The sequence below is a fragment of the Myxine glutinosa genome, chromosome 4 (assembly GCF_964187855.1).
Source record: "Myxine glutinosa chromosome 4, kmMyxGlut1.1, whole genome shotgun sequence".
NCBI lineage: Eukaryota > Metazoa > Chordata > Myxini > Myxiniformes > Myxinidae > Myxine > Myxine glutinosa.
In genome coordinates, this window is record NC_136264.1 from 1,064,823 (window position 1) to 1,082,714 (window position 17,892).

The following is a 17,892-nucleotide window of genomic DNA, read 5'->3' on the forward strand; positions in this document are numbered from 1 at the left end:
GAAGGTGTGAAAACATTTTGCTCCCTCGGAGACATGCTGAATGGAGAAGGTGGATCAGACTCGGCAATGGTTGCTGGAGTGAGATGTGCATGGAAGAAGTTTTGGGAACTGAGTGGCGTGCTGATGAGGAGGGGAGTGTCGTTGAAGCTGAAGGGAAAGGTGTATGCTGCATGTGTGAGAAGTGTTATGATTTATGGGAGCGAGATATGGGTCATGAATGTAGAGCAGCAACGAAGGCTGGAAAGGGTGGAAATGCGAATGGTTCGGTGGATGTGTGGAGTATCGTTGAGAGAGAGGAAGACAAATGATGAATTGCAAAAGATGATGGGAATAGAGCCTGTGATTGATGCTGTGAAGAGGAACAGGTTGAGATGGTTTGGTCATGTGTTGAGGAAGGATGAAAGTGACTGGTTGAGAAGAGTAATGGAAATGAATGTAGAAGGTAGTAGAGGACGGGGAAGACCGAGAAAGACTTGGCTAAAGATGGTGGAAGAAGAAATGCGGGCAAGGGGGTTAACAAGGAGAGATGCAGAAAATAGGGCAAAATGGAGAAGATCGTCATGGGGACCGCAAGGTACCCCGCTCTAGCAGGGAAAATGGCCTTAAAATGCATGTTGTTGTTGTTGTCATCAGCCAACAGAATATATCCCTCATCCTCTCAATCTCTCACATGCCTTTTTGCAAACTCCAGGCTCGACGTTATGTGCCTTTTTCTCAAGAGTGGCATCTGTCCCGCCACTCTCCCAGAAAGCCTAGATTTGTGAAGTGCTGCCGAGACTGTTGTCCTTCTGGCATGTTCTCCAGCCAAAGAACTCTGTAGTTCTGTCAAAGTGATCATTGGGTTCTTCTTCACCTCCCTGATCAATATCCTTCTTGCCAGGTTGATAAATTTGGTCGGACGGCCAGCTCTAAGAAGAGTCTGGGAGGTTCCATATTCTTTCCATTTCCTAATAATGGAGCTCACTGTGGTTTGGGAACTTTCAACATCTAGAAATTGTTTTATTCCCTTCCCCAGATCTATGCCTCCTCACAATTCTATTTCAGAATTATACGGACAGTTCCTTGGACTTCATGGTAGAGTTTCTGCTCTGACATGCACTGTCAACTGTGGGACCTTATATAGAAAGGTGTTTCTTTCTAAATAATGTCCAATAAATTGAATTTGCCACACCTGGACTCCAATCAAGTTGTATAGACATCTCAAGGATGATCAAAGGAAACGAGATGCACCTGAGCTCAATTTGGAGTGTCATAGCAAATGGGCCGAATACTTATTATTCCCACCAGGGAGTAATGCATTCAATCGTGTCCGTCCGTGTGTGTGTGTGTGTGCGTATGTGTATTTGTATGTTCGTGTTTGTGAACAAGATATCTGGAAAAGTTCTAAATGGATTTGGATGAAAGTTGGTGGGATGATTGCCCTTGGGATAAGGAAGAATTGATTCGTTTTTGGTGAAGGTCAGGATATTATTCTGGATCCAGGAATTTTTTGGGGAATTTTTTTTTTTTCTGTTTTACTGTATTAAAGCTTTTATTCTTATTCTTAAATGATGTTTTTCTCCTCTAATTCCGAGATATATCAAAATAAATTATCTGACAGTTAGGGCTTACTTTATTTTTCATTTGTTGTTTTGGGGAGAGGGGATGTTAAACAAAACGTATTATTCCAACTTGACCCACGGCGGGAGTATGCACTCTCCTGAGTGGCGTTCTAGTTATTATTACTATTACTCATGTTAGATCAGGTCATTGAAAATATCAGACCGTGCCTCACCGTTCTAAATCCCCTACATTATAAAAATTAATGTACTTTCGTGAAGGTGTCCGGGGAGGGGGGGAGGAGGGTCAATATGGTAAGTAACAAAACTCCTTGTGCAGAGGGGATATTCTTGTGTAATAACATTATTATGTTATTATCATTGGTGATGTTAATTGTTATTAGAAGCTATCTTGAAAAAACGCCACGAAAGTGACAGGAAGGGTCATGTTTATTAACCCTTATTGGGTATATAGACTACAGTCGATCTACGATCAGGTGCGATCGTCGACGTGATAAATATAGATTGCCTCACGGATGTCAGGATTCCTTCAAATTTCTCAGTTTCATGTTAAACAGCAGTAGCCAATGTTTCAAAAGGTAATCATACGTGTTTGTGGTTTATAATATTTTTACTTCTGATAGAGGCCGTTGCTCCCCTGAAAACGCCACAATAAAGCTATCTTAGCACGGATATACACCTCAACACGCAACCCCCTTGGCGGGAATAAAAACCCCTTGGGGTGGGGGAAGTTAAATCGCTACAACCTTCATCGTGTGACCCTTAGTCTCCCCGTCAAGTTTGGTTGAGATTGAATAAGTAGCAATTGAATGTATCACGGTCAAAAATCGTCAGACAGACAGATAGACGCCAAATTGCATATTTTAGTATTATGATGGGGTCATATGTGTAGATCAGGGACAAAAAATGTCAATTTAATCCAATTTAGATTCAGGCTGTAACAAAACAAAATGTGAAAAAAAGTCAAGGGGTTTGACTACTTCCTGCAAGTGCACAGACATTCTCAGCAGCTTTCCTCTCTCCTAATTGTTAAAAGTGATCAAACAAACTCTGGACAAAAATGAAGACATGCCAGCTGGCTTGCTGGACATCACCTAGAAACGGCCTAATTGCATCAAGCGATTAAACCCCCAAATGCGACTCACCTGAACTGTCTTTTCCTTTGTCTATGGTCTTCAACAAAGCCTTCATTTCCAACAACCTGCACTCCACATGGAAGATAGCCAATATTATTCCAAATTAGTCTTTCCTTGAATTTCCGAGAACTGCTCACAAGCCGACAAAGCTGTTCATGGAGTACTGCTGTTCCCAATAGTGTGGCCATCGCATCCGTCTCTCTTGGATTCCGTGTAATCTCAAACTTCCGACGTTATTGGCATCTCCAGCGACGTGGTCAAAACACAATGCCTGCTGTTCTGACATGGCAGACAGGTCGGAGGTGGGGTGCTTGGTTTTCTTAACCCCCTCTCCTCCAGCTGAGGTCCCTCTGCTCTTTCTTCTCCTCTGACTTGTTATTCAACTTTCACCACGTCCTGACTCAATTCCAAAACCCAGGGTTTCCACCCATATCAAATCTTTTTTTGCCGTTTCCCCCCTGATTGTGGAACTGCCTTTCTGAAACAATTCTATCCCAATCGTCCCTCCAATGATTTACGCATGCAGTGCCCCACAACCTCATATCACCACACATCCCTCATATCACCACACATCCCAACCCACAATAGTCTAGTTGCCACCCTTATAGGTCCTTTATGAGACCCTGCAATGTTAACTACTGCGAACTTTTTTCACGGAAATGTGTTCTATATAGTTAGGAGAGTCAAATTAGCTTGGTTGCTACTTATGCAACGTTGAGCATTTCTCAGAATTCAAAATGGCAGCCGCCGCTATCTTTGATGTTGGCCGATTTTCAACTTTTGATCTCGATGACCTAGACTCCTAGAGGGTCATGTAATACCTCTTTCTAGGGGTTTTAGAGTACGGGGAGTCCATTTCTGGAGTTATTTTTTGGATACGGGATCAATGTCAAGGTCAAAATGAAGGTCAAAGGTCAAACTAAGAAACTTTAATGTTTTGTTATTGTTCATAAGACATGACGATGGAACCAGACATGTGACGCACAGTACCATGACCTCTATAGACATTGAGCACAGTATTACCAGCCATCAGCGGTCACAATCCTCTACTACTCTTCATCATCATCTACTGTTACGGATTCGGCCCTAATTATTGTTGGTATTATTATTATTGTTGGGTCTCAGTAAGGGTTATTGTGGTTAAAAGGTTTAAAAGCGCTCATGACAAAAATGATGCCGGAAATCGGATAGGGCACCGGAAGAGGTGGAGCGAAGAAGAAGAGCGCATGAGGCAGAGGTGAAAGGAGGCGTTTTGAAAAAGCTCCCGACCCAGCGTGGGGTCAGCGTATACGTCACACCTTCCCTCCAGTCCTGTGTATTCGTCACACCATACCTTGTCCCGTGTATACGTCACACCTTACCTCCAGCCCCGTGTATACGTCACAGCTTACCTCCAGTCCCGTGTATACGTCACACCTTCCCTCCAGTCCCGTGTATACGTCACACCATACCTTGTCCCGTGTATACGTCACACCTTACCTCCAGTCCCGTGTATACGTCACACCTTACCTCCAGTCCCGTGTATTCGTCACACCATACCTTGTCCCGTGTATTCGTCACACCTTACCGACAGTCCCGTGTATACGTCACACCTTACCGACAGTCCCGTGTATACGTCACACCTTACCGACAGTCCCGTGTATACGTCACACCTTACCGACAGTCCCGTGTATACGTCACACCTTACCGACAGTCCCGTGTATACGTCACACCTTACCGACAGTCCCGTGTATACGTCACACCTTACCGACAGTCCCGTGTATACGTCACACCTTACCGACAGTCCCGTGTATACGTCACACCTTACCGACAGTCCCGTGTATTCGTCACACCTTACCGACAGTCCCGTGTATTCGTCACACCTTCCCTCCAGTCCCGTGTATTCGTCACACCATACCTTGTCCCGTGTATACGTCACACCTTCCCTCCAGACCCGTGTATACGTCATACGTCACACCTTACCTCTAGTCCCGTGTATACGTCACACCATACCTTGTCCCGTGTATACGTCACACCTTACCGACAGTCCCGTGTATACGTCACACCTTACCGCCAGTCCCGTGTATACGTCACACCTTACCGCCAGTCCCGTGTATACGTCACACCTTACCGCCAGTCCCGTGTATACGTCACACCTTACCGCCAGTCCCGTGTATACGTCACACCTTACCGCCAGTCCCGTGTATACGTCACACCTTACCGACAGTCCCGTGTATACGTCACAGCTTACCGACAGTCCCGTGTATACGTCACAGCTTACCGACAGTCCTGTGTATACGTCACAGCTTACCGACAGTCCCGTGTATACGTCACAGCTTACCGACAGTCCCGTGTATGTCACAGCTTACCGACAGTCCCGTGTATGTCACACCTTACCGACAGTCCCGTGTATACGTCACACCTTCCCTCCAGTCCCGTGTATTCGTCACACCATACCTTGTCCCGTGTATACGTCACAGGTTACCTCCAGTCCCGTGTATACGTCACAGGTTACCTCCAGTCCCGTGTATACGTCACAGGTTACCTCCAGTCCCGTGTATACGTCACATGTTACCTCCAGTCCCGTGTATACGTCACACCATACCTTGTCCCGTGTATACGTCACACCTTACCTCCAGTCCCGTGTATACGTCACACCTTCCCTCCAGTCCCGTGTATTCGTCACACCATACCTTGTCCCGTGTATTCGTCACACCTTACCGACAGTCCCGTGTTTACGTCACACCTTACCGACAGTCCCGTGTATTCGTCAACCATACCTTGTCCCGTGGAAACGTCACACCTTCCCTCCAGTCCCGTGTATACGTCACACCTTACCTCTAGTCCCGTGTATACGTCACACCTTACCTCTAGTCCCGTGTATACGTCACACCTTACCTCTAGTCCCGTGTATACGTCACACCTTACCGACAGTCCCGTGTATACGTCACACCTTATCGACAGTCCCGTGTATACGTCACACCTTATCGACAGTCCCGTGTATACGTCACAGCTTACCAACAGTCCCGTGTATGTCACACCTTACCGACAGTCCCGTGTATACGTCACACCTTCCCTCCAGTCCCGTGTATTCGTCACACCATACCTTGTCCCGTGTATACGTCACACCTTACCTCCAGTCCCGTGTATACGTCACAGGTTACCTCCAGTCCCGTGTATACGTCACAGGTTACCTCCAGTCCCGTGTATACGTCACATGTTACCTCCAGTCCCATGTATACGTCACAGCATACCTTGTCCCGTGTATACGTCACATCTTACCTCCAGTCCCGTGTATACGTCACACCTTACCTCCAGTCCGTGTATACGTCACACCTTACCTCCAGTCCCGTGTATACGTCACACCTTCCCTCCAGTCCCGTGTATTCGTCACACCATACCTTGTCCCGTGTATTCGTCACACCTTACCGACAGTCCCGTGTTTACGTCACACCTTACCGACAGTCCCGTGTACGTCACACCTTACCTCCAGTCCCGTGTATACGTCACACCTTCCCTCCAGTCCCGTGTATTCGTCACACCATACCTTGTCCCGTGTATTCGTCACACCTTACCGACAATCCCGTGTTTACGTCACACCTTACCGACAGTCCCGTGTTTACGTCACACCTTACCGACAGTCCCGTGTATTCGTCACACCATACCTTGTCCCGTGTATACGTCACACCTTACCTCCAGTCCCGTGTATACGTCACACCTTACCTCCAGTCCCGTGTATGTCACACCTTACCTCTAGTCCCGTGTATACGTCACACCTTACCTCTAGTCCCGTGTATACGTCACACCTTACCTCTAGTCCCGTGTATACGTCACACCTTACCGACAGTCCCGTGTATACGTCACACCTTACCGACAGTCCCGTGTATACGTCACACCTTACCGACAGTCCCGTGTATACGTCACACCTTACCGACAGTCCCGTGTATACGTCACACCTTACCGACAGTCCCGTGTACGTCACACCTTCCCTCCTCTCTTTTTCTTGTTGCTCCCTTCGTTTATGTTTGTGTCCGTTGCTCCATCACTCAATTGTCAGATCGTTCCCTTGCACCATCTGTCATCGCGTCCTCAGATTGAAGGTTCACAAAATGAATATTTTGTGAAGTATGAATACGAAAATATAAAATGTTACATAAAAATGAAAATGAAAACGAAACCCCCAAATGTCCGTGTGGAATGAGATATTCACAATTATAGATATTATAGACGAGAGTACCAGGAAACAACGCCCCGTCCGTCGACATGAACACCAGTAAAATCATTCCATACTTCACAAAAAGCTTCTCACAATTCCGGAAACTCACGAACAGCTTATCGGCCTCAAGGAGCAAGGTCGACCGGGCCAGCTCCGTGAAACCAGGCGATCCCAGGATACCCGAGGCCGCTGTGTGTTTACCTCGTTCGTGTCACAACTAATCATGAGTCTAATGGTGATTGGTGAAGTGAATAATAATAAAAAAATCATCAAGTAACGGATACAAAGGCAGAATAACAAAAACCACGACTCACCCCGAAATGTGTAATGGAGACTCAGGGTCAGGACTGAATTTCACTGAGGGTGAGGGAAAACCTGCAAAATCCCGTTCAATGTTCATAAACACGTTTGACGATTTTATTTATTTCAATGACTAAAAAAAACGTTAATGCACACAATAAAACCTGCTTTAGCAATGACTAAGAAATAAATACACTTTCATGTTGAAACTGGAAAAAAAGGAACATCAATAAAACTATCAACACGGTACCAAATACGGTACTGCGGCGGCCATTACACCGCCATGGCCAACATGTGGCGCACAAATGCTAAAATAAGATGGTGATTATTTCAATAGTTATAACGCCTCATTGCTTTATTAAAACTGTGCAATCCTTCCATGTCAATGCAATTATTGACGTTCACACCATATTATGTCGTCGTTCATTGATATATTCATACGGTACTATATTAAACTGTATCCCTCTGAAACGACGTGTGCCAAGCCACGCTCGTTAAGTATGTATATGTATATCTATCTATATATATATATATAAAACACAGTTTGTGTGTGTGTGTGTGTGTGTGTGTGTGTGTGTGTGTGTGTGTGTGTGTGTGTGTGTGTGTGATGTTACCGATAGACTCCTAAACGGAGAGGCTCACGTGCTTGATATTTTGGCAAAGACATGGCCATTGAGCCTGGGACGAACATGGCCGACCTAAAAAAAAAAATTCATTGTGGCGGACACGAAAGCCCACTGGCGTGGTGACATCATTCCACGCACCAAGTGGGCGGCGGCCACGCCCGAGGGGTAGGCGTGGCCTGAGGATATACACGGGGCGCGCAGCCCGGAGCGCGCTAGTGTTACAGTGAGCTCCTGAAATAAAGACGCTTATAAGTTACCGCTTGTCCGCTTCCTCCTTGTTCGCAAGCAGCGCATGTAACGCCGCGCTTTACTGGTGACCCTCGACGTTGGATCTGCCGGAGCGATCCTTCCACACACGACGCCATTGCCATGGCCGACAACGCAATGTCGATTAAACTTCCCGAATTTTGGGAGGCCCAGGCCGAAGTCTGGTTCGTCCAAGCTGAAGCCCAATTTCAGCTTCGGCGCCTCACCGGCGACGACACGCGCTACTGCCACGTCGTCGCCTCCCTCGGGCCCGGCACGGCCGCTCGAGTTGTGTCCGTCCTTCGCCACCCACCGGACGGCCACAAGTACGAGGCACTCAAGCGGCTACTCCTAGCCACGTTCAGCCTCACGGACGACGCACGGGCCGACCGCCTCCTGGATCTCCCCGAGCTCGGCGACACGCGCCCGTCGGTCCGAATGGACCATATGCTGTCACTGTTAGGCGACGAAGCCCCCGGTTCTCTATTCCGGGCACTTTTCCATCGCCAACTTCCAGCGCAGGTTCGCCTCGCGTTGGCCGGGACCGTGCTAACGGAACCCCGAGCATTGGCGCCCGAGGCGGACAGGTACTTCGCGGCTTCGGAGACGCGGGCGAGAGTCGGTGCGGCCATCATGGACCTCGAGGCTGATGCTGCTGATCCACAGCATCAGCTTATACAGCATACGCAGCATGCTGATACGCACCTCGTGAACGCCGCCACGCCCCGCCCACCGCCGCGGCGAAAACCGCCACCGCAGGGAAAACCGCCAACTCCACCGGCCTGGCGGAGCCAGCCGCACTCCTCCAGCTCCACCACCTGGTGCTGGTTCCACGCCAAGTTCGGCCACGAGGCTCGGCAGTGTCATCCGCCATGCTCCTTCAACAGGTCGGGAAACGCCCGGGCCGGCGCTCAATAGTGGCGATGAGCGCCGGCCGTTCGAGCAGCCTGCTGTTCATAACGGACACCTTATCCGGGTGCCGTTACCTGTGCGACACGGGAGCGCAGGTGAGTGTCGTTCCCGCCAGTACGTCAGACAAGCACGCCGCGGGCGGGGGCCCCACGCTGCTTGCCGCGAACGGGACGCCCATCCGTACGTACGGAAAACGCTGCCTCTCTCTGCGGTTCGGAGGGCAGGTTTTCCGATGGACGTTCGTCACCGCCGACGTGCCCATGGCACTGCTTGGCGCGGACTTCCTGTGCGCTAATGGGCTCCTGGTCGACGAAAAGCGCAGATGTCTTGTCCAGGCTGAGACGGTCAGCTCGCTCGCTTGTGCGCTGCCCAGCTCGTCGAGCAGCTCAACGAGCGGCTCGCCGAGCGGCTTGCCAAGCGGCTTGCCGAACGGTTCGGTTCCGGCCACGTTGATCTGTACGCTTCCGGCAGCGGACGAATTCACCCTCCTCCTCGCCGGCTTCCCGGCCCTCACGCGGCCCACCTTCTCGGCGGGGGCCGTCAAGCACGGGGTGGCCCATCACATCCCCACCGTCGGGCCACCGGTCTACGCCCGGGCACGCCGCCTCGAGCCGACGAAGCTGGCGGTGGCAAAAGCGGCGTTCGCTACCCTGGAGCGACTCGGCATCGTTCGGCGCTCGGAGAGTGCTTGGGCGTCGCCGCTGCACATCGTGCCGAAGCCCGGCGGGGGATGGCGACCGTGCGGGGACTATCGCCGTCTCAATGACGCCACCACTCCCGACCGCTACCCCGTCCCCCACATTCAGGACTTTTCCGCCCGTTTGGCGGGCATGTCCTTCTTCTCGAAGGTGGACCTCATACGCGGCTACCATCAGGTCCCCATCAGGCCGGAGGACGTCCCGAAGACGGCGGTCATCACGCCATTCGGACTCTTCGAGTTCCTGCGGATGCCCTTCGGTCTGAAGAATGCGGCTCAGGCGTTCCAGCGACTGATGGACAGTGTACTGCGCGACTTGGATTTTGTCTACGTCTACCTGGACGATATCCTCGTCGCCAGCGCGTCCCACGAGGAGCACCTACGCCACCTCCGCACGCTCTTCGAACGCCTGGGCCAGCATGGCCTGATTGTGAACCCCGCAAAGTGCCGGTTCGGCGTCGCCGTAATCGATTTTCTAGGGCACCGTGTCACCAGGCATGGAGCCGTCCCCCTGCCGGCCAAGGTGGAGGCGGTGAAAGGGTTTCCGCGCCCCCGCACGATCAGAGGGCTGCAGGAGTTCCTGGGCATGGTGAACTTTTACCATCGGTTCCTGCCCCGTATCGCCCAGCTCCTGCGCCCCCTGCACGAAGCTCTCCGAGGTAAGCCGGGCAAAGGCGACGTTACCTGGACCGAGCAGATGGACACGGCGTTCACGGGCGCGAAGCTCGCCTTGGCTAATGCCACCATGCTCGCGCACCCGGCGCCCGATGCACCGATCGCCCTCACCACCGACGCCTCGGACTACGCGGTGGGCGCGGTGCATGAGCAATGGGTGCGTGGAGCTTGGCAACCGCCGGCGTTCTTTAGCCGGCAGCTTCGCCCGCCCGAACGCCATTACAGTACCTTCGACCGCGAGTTGCTCGGGCTTCACTTGGCGGTCAGGCACTTCCGCCATCTGCTCGAGGGCCGTGCGTTCACGGCCTTCGTCGACCACAAGCCGCTGATCTTCGCGATGGGCAAGATCACCGAGCCGTGGTCGGCCCGGCAGCAGCGTCACCTCTCGGCCGTGTCCGAATACACGACGGACATCCGGCACGTCGCGGGGAAGGACAACCCGGTGGCGGATTGCCTTTCCCGGGGCTGTCGCCCACGCAGTCCACCTCGGCATCGACTATGCCCGGATGGCAGTGGTCCAGGCCGCTGACCCCGACGTCCAGGCCTTGCGGACCGCTGTCACGGGCCTCCGCGTCACCGAGGTGCCATTCGACGGCGCGGGTGCGGCCCTCTTGTGCGACATCTCCCTCGGGCGGCCTCGCCCCATCGTGCCCACGGGCTGGCAGCGCCAGGTGTTTGACGCCATCCACGGCCTGTCCCACCCGGGCGCGAGGGCCTCCCAAAGGTTGATCGCCGACAAGTTCGTCTGGCATGGCCTCCGGAAGGCCGTCCGCGGCTGGGCCAGGACGTGCCTCGCGTGCCAGCGCGCCAAGGTGCACCGGCACACCCAGGCCCCGTTGGCCCCGTTCACGGTGCCGGAACGCCGGTTTGACCACGTCCACGTGGACCTGGAGGGACCTCTGCCCCCCTCGCGGGGTTTCACCCATGTCCTCACCATGGTGGACCGCACCACCCGGTGGCCGGAGGCCGTGCCCTTGGCGTCGACGACGGCGGCGGACGTCGCGCAGGCTTTCATCGCTACTTGGGTCGCCCGGTTCGGTGCCCCCTCAGACATCTCGTCCGACCGCGGCCCCCAGTTCACCTCGGAGCTCTGGGGGGCGGTCGCGCAGGGGCTCGGGGTCCGGCTTCACCGAACCACGGCCTACCACCCCCAGGCTAATGGCCTGTGTGAGCGATTTCACCGCTCATTGAAGGCCGCGCTCCGGGCCACCCTCCGCGACGGCGGCTGGGTCGACAGGCTCCCCTGGGTCCTGCTGGGCCTCCGGACGGCGCCCAAGGAGGACCTGCGCTCATCCGTGGCGGAGTTGGTCTTCGGGCAACCGCTGCGGATTCCGGGCGAGTTCCTCCCCGACTCCACGGCACCATGGTCCGCGGCACAGCAGCGCTCCGCTCTGCAAGAGACCGCCCAGAGGTTCGCCTCGATGCCATCGGCATGCCACAGGCACCCACCGACGCACGTCACCCCGGAGCTTCGCACGGCGGAGTACGTCTTCGTCCGCCACGATGCCCACCGGACACCACTGCGGCCCCCGTACGATGGGCCTTTCCACGTGCTGGAGACCGGGGCGAAGCACTTCACCCTGGACATCGGCGGTACTCCTGACCGCGTTTCTGTAGACCACCTCAAGCCGGCCCACCTTGACGTGGACCATCCACCGCCAGTGGCCCGACCCCCACGTCAGGGCCGCCCCCCTGCGGGCGGACCCCCGGCACCGCCCAGCCCCGCCGCCACGCCGCCCCCCTGTCCTGCACCCATCCCAGGGGCAGCCAGGGGCATCCCACCTGGCATCCCTGCACCCCGGACGCCGCCGATCGCCAGGGGGCGCTTCGGCCGGGTCATCCGTTTGCCCCGCAAACTGGCCCTCCAGGTGCGCGGGAATTCTGGGGGGGGCGTGTGTGGCGGACACGAAAGCCCACTGGCGTGGTGACATCATTCCGCGCACCAAGTGGGCGGCGGCCACACCCCAGGGGTAGGCGTGGCCTGAGGATATACACGGGGCGCGCAGCCCAGAGCGCGCTAGTGTTACAGTGAGCTCCTGAAATAAAGACGCTTATAAGTTACCGCTTGTCCGCTTCCTCCTTGCTCGCAAGCAGCGCGCGTAACGCCGCGCTTTATCATAATATTTTTTTACCATATTTTTACCTCAGCGCATTTCAGCGAGGAATATTATACACGGTATCTGACCGGTGGCAGAGCAGCGCGCTGATTCGCTCAGAGCAATCACGTGATATTCCTTGCCGCCATAAACTCACAGCAAGTAGCATAGATTTTAGCATGACTAGCATGATTTAGCATAGATAGTAGCATGTTTCACATAGATTTTTTTTAAAGCGAGGAATATTATACACGGAATCTGAGCCGGTGGCAGAGCAGCGCGCTGATTCGCTCAGAGCGATCACGTGATGTTCCATCCCCACCGCCAGACCATTGAACATAAAACACAGTTTGTGTGTGTGTGTAATGTAATGTTACCTCCCCTCCCCTCACCCCTCCCCCCTCCATCCTCCCCTTCCCCTCCCCCCTCTCCCTCCCCTCCACCCTGCCCTTCCCCCCTTCCCCTTCCACCCTACCCCCTCCCTTCCCCCTTATATATAGATAAATACATATATTGTCGCACGGACCCTTTGGTTAATACCAGGGCTCGCGGATGGACCAAAAACGGCTTTACTTGGAGGCGACGACCGAACACGGATTTAACTATGAAACGCGGGAGGAAGAAGGGAAGTGGAAAGCTGCGGTAAAAGCGCTTACCTTCTGGTGAACCGACGGCAGCTTCGATCCTGCAGGGAATTAACTCAAACGGGAATCCGGGGTAAAGTGAACAAAAGAAACACGTTTATTACCGACCCGATACAATAAAAGGCGACGGTAAATAAATGATAATCCTAAATTGGGACGTCCCCACAACTCACTTCAGATACAGACCAGGGAATGAATTACCGAAAAGAACACGTCGTGTGTTAGCAAATCTACCCGCTGTGAGATCTAACCAGCAAATAGCCGCTGTGAGATCTCTCTGCAGGTAACAATCAAATAGCCGCTGTGAGATCTGTCTGCAGGTAACAATCAAATAGCCGCTGTGAGATCTCTCTGCAGGTAACAATCAAATAGACGCTGTGAGATCTAACCAGCAAATAGCCGCTGTGAGATCTGTCTGCAGGTAACAATCAAATAGCCGCTGTGAGATCTGTCTGCAGGTAACAATCAAATAGCCACTGTGAGATCTAACCAGCAAATAGCCGCTGTGAGATCTGTCTGCAGGTAACAATCAAATAGCCGCTGTGAGATCTGTCTGCAGGTAACAATCAAATAGCCGCTGTGAGATCTGTCTGCAGGTAACAATCAAATAGCCGCTGTGAGATCTGTCTGCAGGTAACAATCAAATAGCCACTGTGAGATCTAACCAGCAAATAGCCGCTGTGAGATCTGTCTGCAGGTAACAATCAAATAGTCGCTGTGAGATCTCTCTGTAGGTAACAATCAAATAGTCGCTGTGAGATCTGTCTGCAGGTAACAATCAAATAGCCGCTGTGAGATCTGTCTACAGGTAACAATCAAATAGTCGCTGTGAGATCTCTCTGTAGGTAACAATCAAATAGTCGCTGTGAGATCTCTCTGTAGGTAACAATCAAATAGCCACTGTGAGATGTCTCTGTAGGTAACAATCAAATAGCCGCTGTGAGATCTGTCTGCAGGTAACAATCAAATAGCCGCTGTGAGATCTCTCTGTAGGTAACAATCAAATAGCCGCTGTGAGATCTGTCTGTCGGAAACAATCAAATAGCCGCTGTGAGATCTGTCTGTAGGTAACAATCAAATAGTCGCTGTGAGATCTGTCTGCAGGTAACAATCAAATAGCCGCTGTGAGATCTGTCTGCAGGTAACAATCAAATAGCCGCTGTGAGATCTGTCTGTAGGTAACAATCAAATAGCCGCTGTGAGATCTGTCTGTCGGAAACAATCAAATAGCCGCTGTGAGATCTGTCTGTAGGTAACAATCAAATAGTCGCTGTGAGATCTGTCTGCAGGTAACAATCAAATAGCCGCTGTGAGATCTGTCTACAGGTAACAATCAAATAGCCGCTGTGAGATCTGTCTGCAGGTAACAATCAAATAGCCGCTGTGAGATCTGTCTGCAGGTAACAATCAAATAGCCGCTGTGAGATCTCTCTTTAGGTAACAATCAAATAGCCGCTGTGAGATCTGTCTGCAGGTAACAATCAAATAGCCGCTGTGAGATCTGTCTGCAGGTAACAATCAAATAGCCGCTGTGAGATCTGTCTGCAGGTAACAATCAAATAGTCGCTGTGAGATCTGTCTGCAGGTAACAATCAAATAGCCGCTGTGAGATCTGTCTGCAGGTAACAATCAAATAGCCGCTGTGAGATCTGTCTGCAGGTAACAATCAAATAGTCGCTGTGAGATCTGTCTGCAGGTAACAATCAAATAGCCGCTGTGAGATCTGTCTGCAGGTAACAATCAAATAGCCGCTGTGAGATCTGTCTGCAGGTAACAATCAAATAGCCGCTGTGAGATCTGTCTGCAGGTAACAATCAAATAGCCGCTGTGAGATATATCTGTAGGTAACAATCAAATAGCCGCTGTGAGATCTGCCTGTGGGTAACAATCAAATAGCCACTGTGAGATCTGTCTGCAGGTAACAAGCAAATAGCCGCTGTGAGATCTGTCTGCGGGTAACAATCAAATAGCTACTGTGAGATCTGTCTGCGGGTAACAAGCAAATAGCCGCTGTGAGATCTGTCTGCAGGTAACAAACAAATAGCCACTGTGAGATCTGTCTGCGGGTAACAATCAAATAGCCGCTGTGAGATCTGTCTGCAGGTAACAAGCAAATAGCCGTTGTGAGATCTGTCTGCAGGTAAAAAGCAAATAGCCGCTGTGAGATCTGTCTGCGGGTAACAATCAAATAGCCGCTGTGAGATCTGTCTGCAGGTAACAAGCAAATAGCCCCTTTGAGATTTGTTTGCAGGTAACAAGCAAATAGCCGCTGTGACATTTGTCTGCAGGTAACAAGCAAATAGCCGCTGTGAGATCTGTCTGCAGGTAACAATCAAATAGCCACTGTGAGAGGTGTCTGCAGGTAACAATCAAATAGCCACTGTGAGATCTGTCTGCAGGTAACAAGCAAATAGCCTCTGTGAGATCTATCTGCAGGTAACAAGCAAATAGCCACTGTCCTGTCTGCAGGTAACAATCAAATAGCCTCTGTGAGATCTATCTGCAGGTAACAAGCAAATAGCGACTGTGAGATCTGTCTGCAGGTAACAATCAAATAGCCGCTGTGAGATCTGTCTGCAGGTAACAAGCAAATAGCGACTGTGAGATCTGTCTGCAGGTAACAATCAAATAGCCGCTGTGAGATCTCTCTGTAGGTAACAATCAAATAGTCGCTGTGAGATCTGTCTGCAGCTAACAATCAAATGGCCGCTGTGAGATCTGTCTGCACGTAACAATCAAATAGCCACTGTGAGATCTGTCTGTAGGTAACAATCAAATAACCACTGTGAGGTCTGTCTGTAGGTAACAATCAAATAGCTGCTGTGAGATCTGTCTGCACGTAACAATCAAATGGCCGCTGTGAGATCTGTCTGCACGTAACAATCAAATAGCCACTGTGAGATCTGTCTGTAGGTAACAATCAAATAACCACTGTGAGGTCTGTCTGTAGGTAACAATCAAATAGCTGCTGTGAGATCTGTCTGCACGTAACAATCAAATAGCCGCTGTGAGATCTCTCTGTAGGTAACAATCAAATAGCCGCTGTGAGATCTGTCTGCAGGTAACAATCAAATAGCCGCTGTGAGATGTGTCTGCAGGTAACAATCAAATAGCCGCTGTGAGATCTGTCTGCACATAACAATCAAATAGCCGCTGTGAGATCTGTCTGCAGGTAACAATCAAATAGCCGCTGTGAGATCTGTCTGTCGGAAACAAGCAAATAGCCACTGTGAGATCTGTCTGTCGGAAAAAAGCAAATAGCCGCTGTGAGATCTGTCTGCAGGTAACAATCAAATAGCCGCTGTGAGATCTGTCTGCAGGTAACAATCAAATAGCCGCTGTGACATCTGTCTGCAGGTTACAATCAAATAGCCGCTGTGAGATCTCTCTGTAGGTAACAATCAAATAGCTGCTGTGAGATCTGTCTGTCGGTAACAATCAAATAGCCACTGTGAGATCTGTCTGCAGGTAACAATCAAATAGCCGCTGTGAGATCTGTCTGCAGGTAACAATCAAATAGCCGCTGTGAGATCTGTCTGTCGGAAACAAGCAAATAGCCACTGTGAGATCTGTCTGTCGGAAAAAAGCAAATAGCCACTGTGAGATCTGTCTGCAGGTAACAATCAAATAGCCACTGAGAGATCTGTCTGTAGGTAACAATCAAACAGCCACTGTGAGATCTCTCTGCAGGTAACAATCAAATAGCCACTGTGAGATCTCTCTGAAGGTAACAATCAAATAGTCACTGTGAGATCTCTCTGTAGGTAACAAGCAAATAGCCGCTGTGAGATTTGTCTGCAGGTAACAAGCAAATAGCCGCTGTGAGATCTGTCTGCAGGTAACAATCAAATAGCCACTGTGAGAGGTGTCTGCAGGTAACAATCAAATAGCCACTGTGAGATCTGTCTGCAGGTAACAAGCAAACAGCCTCTGTGAGATCTATCTGCAGGTAACAAGCAAATAGCCACTGTGAGATCTGTCTGCAGGTAACAATCAAATAGCCTCTGTGAGATCTATCTGCAGGTAACAAGCAAATAGCCACTGTGAGATCTGTCTGCAGGTAACAATCAAATAGCCGCTGTGAGATCTCTCTGTAGGTAACAATTAAATAGTCGCTGTGAGATCTGTCTGCAGGTAACAATCAAATAGCCGCTGTGAGATATATCTGTCGGAAACAAGCAAATAGCCACTGTGAGATCTGTCTGCAGGTAACAATCAAATAGCCGCTGTGAGATCTGTCTGCAGGTAACAATCAAATAGCCGCTGTGACATCTGTCTGCACGTAACAATCAAATAGCCGCTGTGAGATCTGTCTGTCGGAAAAAAGCAAATAGCCGCTGTGAGATCTGTCTGCAGGTAACAATCAAATAGCCGCTGTGAGGTCTGTCTGCAGGTAAATATCAAATAGCCGCTGTGAGATCTCTCTGTAGGTAACAATCAAATAGCCGCTGTGAGATCTGTCTGTCGGAAACAAGCAAATAGCCACTGTGAGATCTGTCTGTCGGTAACAATCAAATAGCCGCTGTGAGATCTGTCTGTCGGAAACAAGCAAATAGCCACTGTGAGATCTGTCTGTCGGAAAAAAGCAAATAGCCACTGTGAGATCTGTCTGCAGGTAACAATCAAATAGCCGCTGTGAGATCTCTCTGTTGGTAACAATCAAATAGCCGCTGTGAGATCTGTCTGTCGGTAACAATCAAATAGCCACTGTGAGATCTGTCTGCATGTAACAAGTAAATAACCACTGTGAGATCTGTCTGCAGGTAACAATCAAATAGCCGCTGTGAGATCTCTCTGTTGGTAACA

At 51.0% G+C, this 17,892-nt stretch overlaps 1 protein-coding gene across 2 annotated transcripts in view; it reads right to left on the reverse strand.

Annotated features, from left to right (window-relative positions):
* LOC137424399 (calcium-binding protein 39) overlaps positions 1–7,411 on the reverse strand; it is a 48,098-nt gene extending 40,687 nt beyond the window's left edge. Inside the window, exons 1-2 of one of the 2 annotated variants that reach the window (XM_068111818.2) lie at positions 7,205–7,325; positions 2,705–2,760 (exon numbers count right to left, since the gene is read on the reverse strand). In XM_068111818.2, the coding sequence (XP_067967919.2) occupies positions 2,705–2,760; positions 7,205–7,290 (142 nt within the window). In that variant the 5' untranslated portion in view covers positions 7,291–7,325. Of the gene's footprint in view, positions 1–2,704; positions 2,761–7,204 lie in introns of both variants that reach the window. The other variant, XM_068111816.2, reaches the window with a different exon arrangement.
* Positions 7,412–17,892: the final 10,481 nt, after the last annotated feature.